We start from the raw sequence: 17566 nt of genomic DNA, 5'->3' as shown, positions 1-17566 counted from the left end.
ATTTGTTTGACTACTTTAAAATTTAAAGCTAAATTTAAGATAAGCACTTCCTTCTCCCTAGTGATTGCAAGAGTTAGATTCCTATGTGAAGTTATTCCTCTTTGCTCCTGTAGTTGACAAGCTGGCAGTTCGGATGCAGTAACATTCCTAATCACAACTAGTAAATATGGACTCTTTTTGCTGACCGTAGAGACCACAGATAAGTTAACATTTTCTTACCTACGCTGATCAGACGATTCCTCCATCTCACACATAACGTGCTCTGAAGTAATGAAGTGGCTACATACTTCACAATAAAAGAATTGTGCTGCACTCATCTTACCGGTGGGGGAAGCTGTATAGTATTCAGAGTAGATGTGAAGTATTTGTTGCTAAATAGTCTATTGGAAATGTACTTCATTCACAGGTAATGGAGTGCATTAAGAATTCAGGGTCAAGCAACTGTGCTGTTTATGTAGCCTTAATTTTCATTTTAGTCCCTGCATCCTTTCAATATTTAGCTGTCAGTATTCCATTTTATTAGTTAATATTCTGCTCTGTCCAAATAAGGTAGAGGCAGAACAGCTGAAGGATTTTGGATTTAGAAAACAAATGAAAGAATATTTTATTCTCTTTATATCTAATACATGGTACAATTTATTTCATTTTTTTGGTCTCACAGTATTTTCTTTTTAAAATATTGGTTATACCAGAACTATACTTTATGAGACTTGAATTTTATCTGAAATTAATTTTTAGCTAAAATCTTCTTAGCTTGAAATTTTGTGATTTCTCAATATAAAGTAAAAATAAATAAACCCATCTATACATGTTCTTAAAAACCTATTTGACTAATATAGCAGCAGCATCTGATAAAACACTTATGCATTACAAGTTATACATACACAGTTTAAAAAATATTTTTGCCGTTTTTTCTTTTATGTGCTAGTTCCCTGGCCATTAACCAACCTCACCCCAAGTATCTCATGCATTTTGTATATGAAGTCTGTTGCATAAAGCACATTTTATAATTATTTAATGATCTCTGTGTCTGACCCATCATTTTAGTTACAATACTGTTAGCATTGATCCCATATTAAAAGTGTTTTAGAATAGAGGGAGAAATCAAAGCAAAAAAAGCTAGCAGTGAAATAGCAGTGAAGCCTCTAGATTTCTGGTCTGCTGCGATTGCGAGATAGTGGCAAATTCTGTGTTATTTCATTCTGTTCCAGCTGTTTACCTCTGCAAGCGGACAATGCAAAACAAAGCAAGGCTAGAGCTAGCAGACTATGAAGCTGTAAGTACCTGGGGAAAAGTAAATTTCTCTGCTTGGCCTAATGAGCGTGTGAGATAATGTTAAGCAGGAGATAGGCATTATATGTTAAAATTTATTAGTTATCCACTTTTGCCTGCCTGTGGGTCTGACAGTGCTCAGTAGTCATAAATGCTGTTTGACAGACTGCAGTGAGGACTCGCTGGGCAAAAGTTGAGATTTTGGTCCATCTCTAATCTTACTGCTCAGATCATTGTGCCAGGATCAGAAAGAACTGTTCACAAATCCCAGATACGCTACGAGTGTTTGAGAGCAATCGTACTCTACACCGTGTAAGGTTTGAATGAAGGATCTCTGGCAACATTTTCAAAAGCAATTGGTAGCTGTAGAAATATAAATCTCATTCTCTAAAAGTGATGCTGGTGCTTGAGTCCTTGTCCCGTCAGCTAGACAAGATGCAGAGAGTCAGACTAGAGGCACTTCCCACTCCCTGAAAGTCATGTGGTGCCCCAGGCAAAGTAAGATAATTGGGGTCAGGAAGAGATAGAAAAAGGAGGAGTTTGATTAGCTGATGAGGATGGCACTGGCTAAGGAGAGAGAGATCTTGAATTCCATCCATATCCCCCCAAAAGTTCCTGAATTTTTCATGAAAATGTCAACATAAAATTCATGCACAGCCCTGGCTCTGCGCTGAAAGCTGCCCAGCTGTGCTATTGTGACATGATAGCAGGATAGTCAGCCAGGTCTCTCAACATGCCAAATACTCCAGCCGCAGCACCATGCTGACACACTTTATTACTTCTTCTGGCACAAGCTTGCTTTTCAGTGTACTGCTCTGTGGGGTATGCATAATTTTATACTTACATGCCTTAGAAAATTCATCTCCAGTATACAGTCCATGAGAGCCTTTACTGGTATTGACAAGATCTCTAGAAAGTCTTCTCTTCATTCTCTACAGTATTTATTTTCAGTAAGTATGTCATAGAGATACATTTGCAATGCACAGAAATACAGTTAAAGCAACACTTTTTGTTAGGAAGTTTACAGACAATTTTTCTCTTAGTCTCAGTAAAAGCAGCACACAAATGTAACTGGGGTCTTTTTGGAGGAAGATAAGAACCTCAGCCTTCTCCATGTTAACAGAATGCTCACTGCTGCCATTTAAGCCAGAGAGATTGGAAAATCGGAGATTGTTACATACAGTGGAGCTGTTCCAGCATCACCGGAGGAAAGAATTTTGCTAAGCTTTTACAAATCTTCTTCCTGTTATTATTAGTAGGCTTTAGGATATATACATTTCCTGTACAGTAGTGAAGAATTATAGTCTGCGTTTTTAAAAAATGAGGATAGCTGTGGAGCTCTTGGAAGAGTCCTATACTACAAAAATATTGATAGCTTCTTTTTATTGCATTTTAAATAAATTGATAGGCAGCCAACATTGTTCAATGCAAACTGTTTTTATAGATGACTGATGGGAATTGTCATGTGGATCATCCAGTATGGAAAGTACTGCTGTTATCTTTCAGTATTAGGTACTTTCAAAACAAGAATGTTTCTTTGTATTATTACAAAATTACTCAGCCAGCACACAGTATATAAAAATGCTTCAGAAATCCCATGTTCTGAAGATTGCATCCACCCTTATTGGCAGAGTTTCAAACCTAAAATAGCCGAGACATTCAAAAGTAGATAGATCTAATATTCCATCCCATTTGGTGTCAAGCAAAGACTTTATATCAGAGAAGTAACATACATTTACACTGGCACAGATATCATGACACGTATTACATCTTGGGGGATTCAAGGGGAGGAGGGAAAGATACCCTAAAAGCTATTAAATACTAAATAACTTACAACCTAACTCACTAAAATTATGATGTATTTTCAGGAGAGTTTGGCCAGGCTACAGCGAGCATTTGCTCGGAAATGGGAGTTTATTTTTATGCAAGCTGAAGCACAAGCAAAGTAAGTTCCTTTGAAGATGAAGAGGTTTGGTTTTTCATGCTTTTTGAAAGCAGACGGGGAGGGAAGAGTGATTGGACACTTCTTATGTTTAAAATTACTGTCATTAACACCATTTCTTTTAAATATCCTATAACATTGACAGAGTGGACAAGAAGAGAGACAAGATAGAGAGGAAGATTCTTGACAGCCAGGAACGAGCATTCTGGGATGTGCACCGGCCGGTGGTGAGTGCCAGTGGGGCCGCTCCGCCTGTGAGCGGAGCCACTGACAAATGTCAGCCTCTGGGGAGCATTGGGGTAGCCTGGGAACAAGTAAAAGGGCTGTAGGGGCAGGTATTTGGGCCCATGGGTCCACCTCCCTTTTTTCAGGATCTATGGTTTATATCATTCTACTGTTGAAGACTGCAGATGTGTGTACACTCAGTTTGGAGTTTTCAATTAATAGATCTGTTGTGTCTGATTTCTTGAATCAGAAGATACCTGTCTTTGACTATTGCCATCTCAAAGGTTTACCAAGGTATGAGTCACACAACCAAAATTATCAACATAGCTAAAAATACTTTTTAAAAAGTTTTTTTCTTTAATCTGCTTTTTTGCTCACTAAGCCTTTCAACTTCACTCTGGTCATATTTCCAAGCTATTTTTAATGTACATAAAGGTTAGATATTGTTGGCTTTGAGCTGTGGGAGTCATACACTGTCTAAACAACATTTTTCTGAGTTGCTTGTCAAAATCCATCTGAAATAAAATTTTAAAAAAAGAATCTTACATAATCAGCTACCTTTGAGAGCTAAACTTTGAGAAAGAATGTCAAATGTCAAAAGACTTCCAATGAAACTGTAAGGACTCAATAATCACACTTTTTTGCTTTACTACAGAATTATATCTATTTCCCTTACCTAGAGTTAAGCTTTCATTTTCTTTGTAAAGAGTTTGGTGTCATTACCAATGAAACTGAATATGGACTATGTCTTCCACTGTGATATTGGGAAAAGTTACTTAACTAAAAGTAATTGTTTTGGGGAAGGAAAGTTCAATTGATGATACCTGTAGAAGGTATCACTGAATACAGTGAGAAAGTTTCAAGTGAAAAACAATAAACTTGGACAGGGTCAGCTTGCATTTGTGACTATGGAATTGAAAGAGCAGGAGAAGGAATGGATTTTTAGGTAGTATTTAGAACGTTAGATAGAGAAAATCATTTGAAGTGAAAGATTCAAACCACAGGCATTAGATACAAGAAGACTGGGACATTATTGTCTAGTCACTGACATAAAATAAGGAGCAAAGAAAACAATCTGCCATCTGATATTGATGGGAGCTACAAATAGAATAGACATAGAAAGTTTCTGTGGACCTGAAAACTCTGAAGGTGCAGACAGCTTTTATATTAGCTGCAGAAATGGATCTAAGGGTTTTGAATCTGTGAATGAGATGCTATTTCCAGGTTTGGAAGAGAAGATGAATCGTTGAAGTTTCAAGTTAAGATATAGGCAGACAATAAGGAGAGAATTAAAGGGACCAGGACAAGAGGAAATTGAATATGATTAAGGGCTCTGGTTGAACTGTGGCTAAATCTGACTGGTCCAGCAGATGTTTTTAATCTGACTATAGACATACCTAGGAAGTATCAGGAGCAAAAGACTGGCTTACAGTCAATGTAAGCAATGTAGGATCCTGACTTTAGGAGATATAAATAGAAGAATATAGAGGTTCATACTTTGGCCAACCAGTTCATCTCACTAGTTAGTGAAATACTCATTTTGAAAAATGTTATGAATTTTTACTGTCACAGTAAAAGCCAGAAGCTTCTATTAAAAAGAATAAAAAATAAAAGAGGAACAGACTGAAAAGAGGAAGGTGATGCTAGAGCTAATTACAATTTCTAATGGATTTCAGGCCCACCAAAAGCCTACTAAAAACTCACAGAAATGTTGCTTCAACTCTGGAGAGCTAATTTTGGAAAACTAGATAATGTTTGGATAAGAATCTGGTGTTAATGCTTATTTTTATTTACAGTTTTTCATCTTTTGATAAAAAAACAGAGGCTAAGGGCAGTGAGAATAATGTTTAAAATCCATACCAATTTGATTTTTTTTTTTTTACTGAAAATGAATTTTGAGAACCAAATATTTTATTAATTGCTTTTTTTTGTTTAGATGAGCAAATAAATATTTTTCAGGGTTTTTTTTGCAGGTGTCTTGGTCCTTAGTTGCTTGCTTTCTTACCTACCTGGTTACAGTGCTGGTACAAAACGAATACCTATAGAATATAATCTATTAATATTAAATCCATATTTAATTTCAAAAAAGAGACACTTTAAGGTGATGAAAGGGATAGAAGAGGGAACCAAGCCATCAGTCCAACAGGGAAGTGCAGCAGTGTACTGCAAAAATGGTAGACATGAAAAAATAACAACCACGTGACAGTGAAACCAGAAGAGTGTAGCTGCAGAAAAAGAGCATGATTTGGGTATCAGAAATGCCACTGTGACTGATAATTTTAAAATAAAGAAAGTAAACCAGGGTTTGATGTGTAAAGAGTATTTGCCTCAAAAAGCACCTCTATGTCATAGGTTCCAAGTCAAAGTCAGTCCTGCAGGTGGTTACAGAGGCCCTAGAAGATTTAGGTCATAGTCTGAGACAGACAAATGCTTGAAAGTCATCATGGCTGTTTCTTTTGATCACCTGGCTGGCCAGTGCACATAACTTTTTCCTAAGTTTTCAGACTGAGATGATGTTTGGAGGTAAACCAGAGAGAAGTGGATTTGGAGAGGAGTTTTTTCAGATAGTCGCCTGTTCTTCAGTTTTCTTTTGAGAGGCAGTTAAGAGAAGAGCTTTGATATCTCACAGATGGGTTTCCATTCCAATATTTAGTTGCAGTTTCACTATGTATTTAATTATTCATTTTGCTGTGTATTTTAGGGTAACGTGGAGTGTAATGTTGGTCATTTCTGTAAATTCCAGTTGCTGTTTTATGTAGAAAGACCCTAGTTTGTAGCTAGAAAGAGCATGACTGAGCTTCAACCGTAGGTACTGCAGCCTGCAGAGACATTCCTGAAGAAGTTTTAATCTTACTAGTTCAGATATCCATTGCAGTAAAACCGTGGAGATGTGTGTCAGGGAGAGCTGTATAAACTCCCTTGAGATCCTAGGATAAAGTCCATTCCATTATTTCTAAGGTATAGCCAGTACTTAACACAGGTCTGAGATTAATATTATTCACATATAGTGACACATTTCTGATGGCAGAGTAAACATATCTTAAAAACCTTGCTTTCCTTTCCACCTGCCTAAAGTGTGTCATTTTCATAATTTTGAAACTTCTATTGATAACAGACTATGGAACTGAGCAAAAATTGGTTAGGAGGATTAGGGTGTTAGTCAAAAAGCAATAACAAATCAAGCTAAATTGGGGAAGTCAGTTCCTTCCAGGCAAAATAAATTATGAAACTGCCATTGTTTGTAAAGAAATGTCATGCTCCTGATTAGAGTCTTAATGAAAGAACTCATAGCTTTCCTGAATTATTATCTCTGCTTAAAACCCATAATCTTACCCTTGTTTAAATGGGACAAACAGGTACTAAAACAGTAAATCCCCTGAAACATTCTCAAAACCACATGAAATACAGTAGGAGCAGAGTAGCCATGGCTTGCTGTAAAATTAACTCTTTTAGGTAGTGAGCAAGGCCAGCCGATGTCTTGCTGCTACAAACGATTCACTTTTCTTCCTGAGTTACACATTAATGTAATCTTAATTAAATGCATAACGGCCTGTTTGGTGCTTATTGAGATTCAGATTAATTCAGAAGATAGCAGGGGAAGTATCCTTTTCTCCTGAAAGTCATCGGTATACATCTTAACTATAATAAGGTGAAAAAACTTTTTATTTTCTCCAATGCCTCTGACCCTTGTCAGAATGTTGGTTGTATTGCAGTCATATTTAGCAGGTTTGTGTGCATTTGTTTTTAAAAGGAAGATGGGAAATATGCAACAGCTTTCTAAGAAGTGCTAGAAAAATACACCGGTGTGTGTCCCTCTCCAAAGTTTGAAATCTGGCTCTGGTTCCGTTACACTGTCATTTAATAAAGCATGAATCAGGGTGTGATCCAGTTCTTCCATTCGTAGCTTGGTTAAACCTGATCCACTGGACTTCTGTTCCCATTGCTACCACTGGTTTGCCGAATTATGGTGAACATTTTGTTTCTCTGTGGAAAAAATGAATAACAAATATTGATAAGGGTTAAACTTGATGATCTTAAAGGTCTTTTCCAACCTAAGTAATTCGATGAATCTGTGAAAAAACAAACCAATATTTGTGTGATTTAATACAGTAAGACAAATTATCCAGGGTGGGTGTATCTGGTAAGGACGGCACCAATGTTGAGGGCAAGTGTGGGCTTAAGATAATTCACCGATGACATAAAATTCAGAAATATGTATGATTTCTGGATTTGAGGGGTTCATGCCATTGTTTCCTAGTAGCAAACTAGGAAAACAGTAATTTTAAATATTTTAAACCTTGTCACACATCCTGTATCTTTTGCTTGTCTCTCTATTTATATGAGAGTCCATCTCCATTAATCTAATTTTATCTGTTTATATTTTAAAGTTATATTTTATGTGGTCTGAACATGACCCTCAGCGTCTGAGCCAGTGGGTAAATTACTGGGTGTCTAGGGTCATGCAGCGGATACTTGCGGTTATTTGTTCTAGGGCTTTTTTCTTTTCTTTTATTGCTTTTGTTTTTAATGACTTTTCCATCCTGTCCTTCAAGATCAGCCTCAAAGACTCGGCAAAAGACTGAATTTAACTTGGCTAAGGTGGTGCAATCCTGCATTTCACACTTGGTGTGCTACAAATTCTAGGCTTTTCTGGGCCAGTTGCTTGTTTAGCCAGGGAACACTTCTGTCTGGTTTATCATAATATTTTCAGAAAGTTTTTAAACATCTCCAGGAAACGAATGTGAATTGTGCCATCGAACTTCTCTAGTGATGTCTCTGCATACAATTTTCATGTCTTCTTTTGCACCTGTTTTGCTGTATATCCTTACAAGGGAGTTACCTCTGCAGCAGACAGGGAATGCAGCCAAAGCAGAAATTGGCAGTCTCAGATAATCACGCTTCTGGTAATGAAACAAAGCCTTGTACAAGGTTTTATTTTCAGAAAATGGTTATAATGTTTATGATCCATACTCACATCTGTTTGAGGCAGATATTTACAAACCTTATAGATAGCCTGCAAACTAAGACCTTTATGGAAGGATTTGTACTCACATTATTTCGCAGTTACTTAGTCTGACACTTCAGTAAGGAAGGGTGGGACAGATAAGGAAAAAGAAGCCAGCTTTCTTGCAATAGTGCAACTGAAAGTTCTCAGATTGAAACTGATGATTATGGAGAGTTCAGGAATTGGGAAATAGCTAACATGAGATGGTGTAAGGACACAGGAAAATGAGATGACGTTATGTTTTTTAGTAAGACCCAGTTCTGGTAGCAGCTAGGAAAATAAGCTGAAGTTTTTGAATTTTTTTTAATAAGTACAATGTTTATACATTGATTTTTGTTTCTGTGTGAGCTAAATTTGCTGCTTTAATCCAAAACATTCTGTCAAGGATCTTCTTATAAGTCAAAAGGCAGATAATTTTCTAAATATCACCTATATTTGCCATCAGAATTTTCAGAGACTTAAGGTCAAACTTTCTTGTTGTCTCTTCTTTTCAAGTGAATAACCTAAATTTTTCTGTATGGAATCTGTAAAACAGCAGTTTCCTGCCTTTTTGGGTGAAAAAAAATGAGAAAGCAATAATGACTCTGAGTATTTCGCATAGGGGCAATGAACCAGATAAATTTAACAGGTTTCCTTATGCAACAGTGTTGCAAATACTGGAATCTTCATATACACAAAAATCACATTAATATAGCCTTAATTAAAATTAATACTACTAAAGGCACCACTTGAGTAAGTACAATGGATCTAATTTCTGTACAATAATTTCTGGTTCTGAAAACCAGTCACTACAAATCTGAAATAGTCTATTGTAAATTAAGAGTCATTAGAAATTAAATTACCTTTCAAAGAGAATTAAGCATTTAACTTCCATGCAGTAGTGTATTCTTTAGTACAGCTTTAATTTAGTTTCACATGACTTGTCTCAAAAATTAAATTTCAACATACTTTTCATATGCACTTTGCATATTATGTGTTTCTCTGACACGCAGTCCACTAAAAGTTTTTTTTTTAAAAAATGTTGTAAAATCCTGTTCTCTGAAAGTGAAAGCCTATCTTTGCACTAGATTTGTCCTTAAACAAGAAATTATGTGAGAACATGAGAATCCCTGTCAAGATTCAAGATGCTCTGTCGCCTATAGATTATTTTTATGGTTTAATTTATTAGCATTATATTTCTTGAAAATCTCTCTGTATCTCTTTTTCTCGTGTTTCAAACAGGTTCTTGGTTTGCACATCCACTCGAATTCCTTGTGTGTCTGATACTATTCAGGGAAAAGATCTGAACTCTAGTTTGAGAAGACAAATAGGTATAAACAGGAAACTGGTACAGTGTAGGTTTCTTTTTTTGGAAAGGTGCTGAAAATATTTGAAACTTTAAGTGTTCCTACGTTCTGTGCCAAGTGAGACTTCCCATCGCTTAGTTTTGAAAACCCATCTGGGTTTTACCATGCTGCAAATACAATTAAAGTTTGATCAAACTAATTGATCAAATGTATCTCCTTTGTCTGATGGTCTTTGAACCTCATTTGTCTTTCCAAACTAGAGAACCAACTCGTACTTAAACTTTTATTCATTAATTGCACTCTTTGCCACATTTTGATTAAGTCCACTGCAGAACAACACTTCTATTTTGATAGTAGTCAGTGATCTTCAAATAAATCCTTGAATATAGCATGTATTGATTTTACTAACTGGTCCAAATGGCAAATTTTCTGTCCTTCATGTGGGGCTGTCTATAGTGGGTTTAATTTATTCTTAAATGCTTATGCCTTTCTCTGCAGTTTATCAAGAATTCATTATTTCTGCATCGATATTTTTCTATCAGATTTATTGCTCATTCCTTTCGATTCAATAAATAAGTCTGGAACTTTATATTATTTATCTCTGTTCTTTAATGAGTCAAAATGAAATTAGCTAACGAGGAGATGTATTGAGCATTTAAATTCATTTATGCTTCCTGCATAATTCTCTACTAGAACCTTCAATAGAAGAGAACACTTAATCCTAACAAAGCTTTTATTAATTCTCATGAACTAAGACAATCCCTTTCATTGAAGGAAGCAATTCAGTAAGATTTAACATTGAACATTCTGTGGCCTGAAATACAAGTTCAGGGAATGAAGAAGAAAAAGAAATGAAAAGCTATATTTACTTAATCAAAAGCCAACAGGTTGTACATCTTCATCAGCTGATATAGACAGGTTTTGACTGTTAAGCTGTGTACAACTAATTTGTTTCCATACTACTACTTGACTGTAAATTCAGGGATATTTGCAGCATGTTGTCAGATGTATCGCATGTTTAAAAAATAGATCCATATTAAGGAATATAACTAAATTTGGGGCTTTTCTATGCAAGTCCAGTTCCAAGTTGTATTCGCTTATTTCAGTGTCACACTGAATCCATACATTGTAATAATTTATGGGTTTCATAAAGGTAGTACTTAGTAGCATAAAGTACAAAATGAAAAGGCTGAAGAAATTGCAGAAAATATGTAATGCTTTAGTGGAACAAACAGGTTTTAATAATTTTTCCCTGATTAACTGCCAAATTTATGAGGCATCTGGGAATGAAATCTGAAACATGCTGCTACGGAATTTATACTTGAAAATGATCTTGGGATTTGCTTCCTAATCATTAAATATGATTTATAGGTGTTAATTGGAATGTATAGCTGTACTTCCCAGATGACCTAATTTCTAACAGAAGAGAGAGTCTATAGCAAACACTAGAAAAACTGTGAGCTAATTTTTGAGAAGCTTGGTCTGGAGTTCTAGGGAGGTGAAAACTTGGCAGAAGCTGTATACAAAGTCATCATCAAACTTATATATTACAATTTTTCCCACTAGAGCAACCTGCTCTAGTTGGAGGTGTCCCTGCCCATGGCAGGGGGGTTGGAACTTGATGATCTTTAAGGTCCCTTCCAACTCTAACCATTCTATGATTCTATGACTTATAAATGAAGTTACTGTGTCTGTAATGGACTGTAATCCAAATATTTACGTTTCTGTGTTTGCTTCTTATTAGAAGTATAATGCAAGTGGGACCTCCATAAAAGCTCTGTATCTTAACAGCAAGTGTCAAAAGTCCAGTCACAGTGCTTGTGTGTCAGTCACACACCTGATTCAAAAAGGCATGTTTCCAGAGAGACAGTTGTGCTAAAAGCAATTGTGCAGAAGCTGGGAATATGATACTATTTAAAAAAAAAAAAAAAAAAAAAAGTTTGTTTGATACACATAGCTACTCTTGGAAATCCAAATAGAGAGAAGAAAAGTTGGTGTGGGTCCCTTTTATTACGTGGTAGTCTCTTGATACTATTGTAGAACTTACAGTGCCACTACCTATACAGGAAGAAAAAAATTATCTGGTATCATCAATTTCAACTGTGGAACAAAGACTGTATTCAATAGGTAGCTAGACCCTATGGTAGGGATACACACCCAACTTATTTTAGAGTTTGTAATTATTGGGTTATGCCGCATTTATGCCACATAGATGGGGCATAAGGTGCAAAATTAAAAAAAAAAAAAAAAAAAAAAAAAGTCCATCACTTGTATCCTAATAATTAAACTCACCATAATATTTTCCCTCTTTCTTTAGACATCTGCTAATTTACTGGGGATCTTGTGACTAGAGATGTTGTCAAGAGAAGTCCAAATGCTTACACACTTGATTTCTCAGAGTTATTTTCAAGAACTGCTGAACCAAATGGAAATCGTAATTAAGCCGTAGACTTTTGGAGAGGCTAATAAAGTTCATGAGAGTGTTTCAGATCAGGTACACCTAGCTGATTGTAAGTTAAACCTATGGTTAACTGCTTCTGTTGTAAGTAACAATATTTTTTTCCAACCAAAAGGAAGTGGTTCCTGTAGCCCAGTCTCTGCAATCACTGCTTTGGCTTTACTGCCTTGGGTGGTGTGACAGAGGCGAGTGAGATCCCCCCTAGTAGCACTGGCAATACACTTTTCTACATATTTGCAGGTTCTGGCAACTATGGCTAATGGGTAATATTTTTTCATGACTTAATTGAGGTTGATTGATCTAATAGTTATAAAGTGAGCTACATTTGAAACAGCTTTCATATCCTATCACATAACCACCCGGAAAAAAGTTTTCTGAAATTTGTAAAGGGTTGGAAATGTGCAGCCCTCCTTTGACTGGACCTTTAGGTAACAGCTGTTTTTCCAAATCCTGTTAAAAGAGCTGACCACTTGTATTCAGCACATTTGAAATGTTTCTCCGAGACTTTCTATTGCACCAGCAAAGTCATTAACAGTGCAGTTCTACTGCAAAGCCTTTTTACTCATTGACCCTGAAATGCGTAAAATGAGGTAAAACTCCAAAATATCCAAATAATCTACACCTAAACCTCAACCTTTCCTTATAAGGTTTAGCAGGTTCTGCACACTCCAATAACTTCCATCTCTGGGAAATGAAAAATTGATGCATTGCAGGAAAATATAGCCTGTGCTTTTCTCTGTGAAAGCCTCAGTTTTAGCCATTACTGACAACTTACTAATATAGGATTTTAATGTCTCCTTTGATGCTAGACTTTGTATGAGAAAAAATAAACTTTTCCACATAACCAGAATCAAACTGGGTATTCCTTCAGCTAATAACTTCTTTGGTTGGTAGGTTTTTTTCAGCTGAGTACAACTGGAATTTTTTTTTGTCTCATTTCTTTTTTATAATCTATCATGTCCTTATTCTCTCCTTGATTTTTAACTATGCACAGTTCAGTTAGCTACACAAGTAAACTGGAATATAAAAACTAGAAATAAAAATGAACTCTGGTATTCTGCTTATCATTCACTGTATAATTAGTTTCCTTTCCCTACTTTAGAAGTGAGTGATATGAATAGTGACTGCTGAGGTTTAGAAGACTCCTTTCCTAGAAAAAAATAGCAACAATGTCAGAAATAGCAGAATAGTTTGTTGCAGAACACAACGCTAACATTTGACACTCAGGAAATTTCAAATTTTAAGCTTACTCTGTATTTGTGACAGTCTGCTATTATAAATAATATAAAAGACAGCTTTCAATCTCTGCCTTGTCTTTATGTTTGTCTGTCTGACTTCCTCTTTTCCAAGTGGAAGCCAAGTTCTGCCATGTTTGTATCCATGTCCATGATTTAAATTTATAGTGTTCAGATTTTGAAAGCCTGCAGATCTTGAAATTTAGTATTTTCTAATTAAACTTACCAAATTAGCCCATGCTTGCTCAACAAATAAAAAAAAATATCTACTTAATAGTGTATTGACACTGAAATGCAATTAAATTTTGTAAGGGATGTGAATCAATCAGCCTAAATATTTACTGCCTTAATGCACCCTGAGTTTATGGGTGTGCATATTGAAATGAGGTAATTATTTTAAATAGCACCTATGTGTTTTTAGCTAAAGAGGCTGTGAAATTACATTTCCTCTAAATTATTACTAGGTTTTTTTGTATGGGTTGAGTACATACCACAGGCTGCCAGAGAACATAGGCAGCGGAGGAAGAAAATACCAATCATGTCTTTCCATCATGGTGCTGCGGGGAGAGGAAGGCAGAGTGATGAATTTCACACTGCCGTGAATACTTGATTGGAGTGTTCTATAAGGTGGATTATTTGAATTTCAGTCCCTGCAGGTTTTGAAGATAACAGGCTGTACCAGAAACGTAGACTGAGAGAGACCTCTGAAGGTCCTCTAGTCCAACCTCCTGCTCAAAGCAGTGCTAACTTCTAAGTTGAATATGATTGTTCAGGGCCTTGGTTAAACAAGCTTTGAAAATCACCAAGGATGGAGATTCCAAAGCCTCCCCTAAGCAACTTCTTCCTCTTATTATGAAGAATATTTCTTTATAGCTAACTGGAATTTCCTTTACTGCAATTTCTGAATATTGCTTCCTGTCCTTTCATGGTGCACCTCTGGAACAGGTCTAGCCCTGCAAGCCCCCTTTAGGCAGCAGAAGGTAACAGCTCTCCCCTCTTGCAAACAAAAAAAGTCTGTTCCTCCACTGAACTTTTCTATTTTGAATATATTTCTTGTGTTGTTTTTGGGGCCCAAAAGTAGTCTTGGTATTCCAGATGTATCCTCATGATGCCAAGTCGAAAGAAATAACCACTTCCTTTGCCTGCTGGCTATGCTATTGCTAATGCAGCTGGGTGTGTGGTTTCTCTGCATGGCTGCAAGGACATACTGCTGACTCATGTTCAGCTTCTCCCTCAGATCTCCCTCATTCTACAGAGCAATACAGAGACAGTTCCCAGTCTGTCGCAATTCATGAGCTTATTCCCTCCCACATACATGGGTGTATTTGTCTCAGATACAAGAAAACTTCTGGTTATTCTGGCTTAAGTAGATTCACAGTTAAATTGCCATATCAAAACTTAAACTGATGTCATTATAAGCATTGATTTATTTTCTGTTAAGGATTTCATACTTACTAGAATTACGAGTACGTAACAGCGAAGAGATTTCTACCCAAAAAGGTGTTGATAGCAATTGATTTTGGCTATGTGGCCATGCAATAAAAAGGGCCCTTGGAGTGTGCAACTTTGTACAGCAAAAAGATTATAAATATTAGGTGTTCTGCACCATGTGGATGGAAATGTATCACGGCTAAACATCTCATTTGATGTAAGCAACAAATTCTTCCAAAGAGTTACTATGGGTGTCAAAAATTTAATTCTCTTAGCACTAATACAAGGGCTTAATTAATTAATTCACCGTTGTCACAGTTATCAGGGGAAGATGATGAATATCAAGTGGATTTTTTTTTAAATAAACATACTCTCGGGTGGTTGCTGTTTTCAACTGTTGGTGGTAGCCAGAGCCAAGCATATAAGTTCTTGGACCTGGAGTTCTTGGTCCTCCTTGCAGAAGAGGCTTCTTCCTCCTGCTGTTTCTTGGCAGAATCCTATTATGCAGCCTCCTAGACAACATCAGTAGAAAGTTGTGCTGCTTGGAATTCATACTAATGTGGTTATCCAATAATTGAAGTAGGGATTTAAAAATCTATATTTGTTTTTATTTATTTTTTTTTTTTAATATTCTTTATCTGCATCCGTTTATCTCAGCAGTGATTTTTTAATGACTGGACTAACATGTCCTTTGCTGTGAATTAATACAATGACATTTGCAGTTTGAGATAAGGGCATGCTAACAGATGGATGAAAAGAAACTAAGTTTTCTTTGAATATGTGACAGTTTTTCAGCCAGGTATTTAAAAACAGATGAGGGCCAAATTCTACCTTGTTTGCGAACTTGCTGTATGATAATTTCAGCAAGGTCACAAGACTTTCCTCTCTGTGTGTGGAGGGGGAACTGTTTTCATACAGAACATTAGTCCTGAACGAAATAAGCATTCTATTTACACATATAGAAGAGGTTTCAAGTCTTCCAGGAAATGTGTTTGAAAACTATTTACAGTATTAGTATGCAAATTATATACTACACACTAAATGGGAATCTTGCAGCAGAGTACTCTGACAGGCATCTCACTATTTGAACTATGGTAGTCCAGTTAAAAAAGCAACACAAAAAGAAAACACAGCTGGATGTAATTGTATCCACACACATACTTATTATGTTAATGGGGGCATATGAATAAAATGAAATGTTGTCCAGCAAAGGTTTTCCCAGAAAGACTCTGAGTTATTTTAGCGAAATGTTTAAATAATGCAAGCTTTTGTGTTTGTTTTAATTGAAAATATGTTTGATATTTATTCCTAAAAATTGACAGATGAAGTGTGGCAACACCAGAGGAACAATAAATCCCATATCACATTAAGTATCATTTTAATATATATTCTTCGGTTGAGAAGAAAACATGAATTGTGGCCCCGACTATATTAGGTACTTCCAGTGATATAATTTAAATCAAATTATGAGAACGGTATTGTATAGTGTTGGTGATATATGTCTTAAACTCCTATTGTTACCCCAGGTTGTCAGAGTAGTGATACACCCTTTAGCTGCCTTCCCTTTTGCACTGAAGCTTCCTGATGCTTCCCTGCCTGTATGTTCCTGCTGCTGCTCTCCTGTCAGCTCTTCTTCACTCACCCCTTGGTCCAGTTTCTGCCCTCACAGCCTCTCATGAGTGCCCCTGCTGAAGTATGCCACAGCAGCTGTGCTTCAGCGTGAGAGGTTTTGGTGAGAATCCACTAGATTCTTGCTAAGAATCTAGTGAGGGGTTTTAGTAAGAATTCACTAGATGCTGTAGAAGGTCAGTATTGGGTTGGGTCTCTTTCCAACTGGCAAAAGTTTCAGCCTTGTTTCATTCCTAAAAATCTCCCAGAATTTTTTGTTGTGTCCCTTGCATCCATCTGCACAGCTCTGGCATTTAAGTTACCTGGGGAAGGTGCTAGGACTGTTCGTACCAATTTACTGCTGGTGGACTTAAAATCTTTGAAAATAAGAGGCTTCGGATGAGCTTTATGCCCCCTTTTTTGGCTTTTTTTTCCCTCTGCATTTTTAGGACATGCTTTTAACAAACCATAACTGAAAACTAAACAAGTAACAGTTTTTGCCTTATGTAAGTGTGCCTGCTATTCAAATGGCTGTATTCAAGGGCTGTAGATATCATTAAAATCTTGTGTCTTCTTCACTGCCAGTTGTTGCCGTAATCCTAAGTAGATTAAATGTTTTCTTTTTAACTTTCTATATCAGTATACTGCCCTATGAAATTGCTTTCTGCCTTTAAATTGACCATCACATAGAATTTTGTATTTTTCAACCTGTCATTGTCTTTGGGAGTTACAAGTTTTCTGAACTAAAAAACTATCATTTTTGTTCACAAGCACAAAGTGTACCTTCCCAAATCTAGCTCAATAGGCATGTCAGATGCAGTCTTGAGAATATTATCTAAGTGCCTATTTTCATTCTTAGTGACGAGGAACTGTTTATGTTCAAATTACATTACATCAAATGTAATATGATCAAACAAACATTATTGTATTAGTTTAAAATAAAAACTTATTTATTAATTTAGAAATGATACTGGATGAAAAAATCTATCTGTTATTTAAAATATTTACCAGAGATAAAGTATTTGTTTCTTGGCTCTGCCTATATAAGAAATGTTTAAAATTTTTGTCTGAAGGTTTACAGCCACATCAAGCACTTTAGATCAT

At 36.2% G+C, this 17566-nt stretch overlaps 1 protein-coding gene across 8 annotated transcripts in view; it reads left to right on the top strand.

Moving 5' to 3' along the window:
- The window catches only part of RGS7 (regulator of G protein signaling 7), a 263608-nt gene that overhangs the window by 201937 nt on the left and 44105 nt on the right, over window positions 1–17566 (top strand). For all 8 annotated transcript variants that reach the window (XM_074144276.1, XM_074144277.1, XM_074144280.1 and 5 more), the window contains 3 exons: window positions 1212–1276; window positions 3141–3217; window positions 3360–3441. In XM_074144276.1, coding sequence (XP_074000377.1) covers window positions 1212–1276; window positions 3141–3217; window positions 3360–3441 — 224 coding nt within the window. The remainder of the gene's footprint in view (window positions 1–1211; window positions 1277–3140; window positions 3218–3359; window positions 3442–17566) is intronic.

Source organism: Numenius arquata, chromosome 2 (genome assembly GCF_964106895.1).
Source record: "Numenius arquata chromosome 2, bNumArq3.hap1.1, whole genome shotgun sequence".
NCBI classification, from domain to species: Eukaryota; Metazoa; Chordata; class Aves; order Charadriiformes; family Scolopacidae; genus Numenius; species Numenius arquata.
The sequence above is the reverse complement of the archived record's forward strand: the minus strand, read 5'-3'. Positions and strand labels throughout refer to the sequence as shown.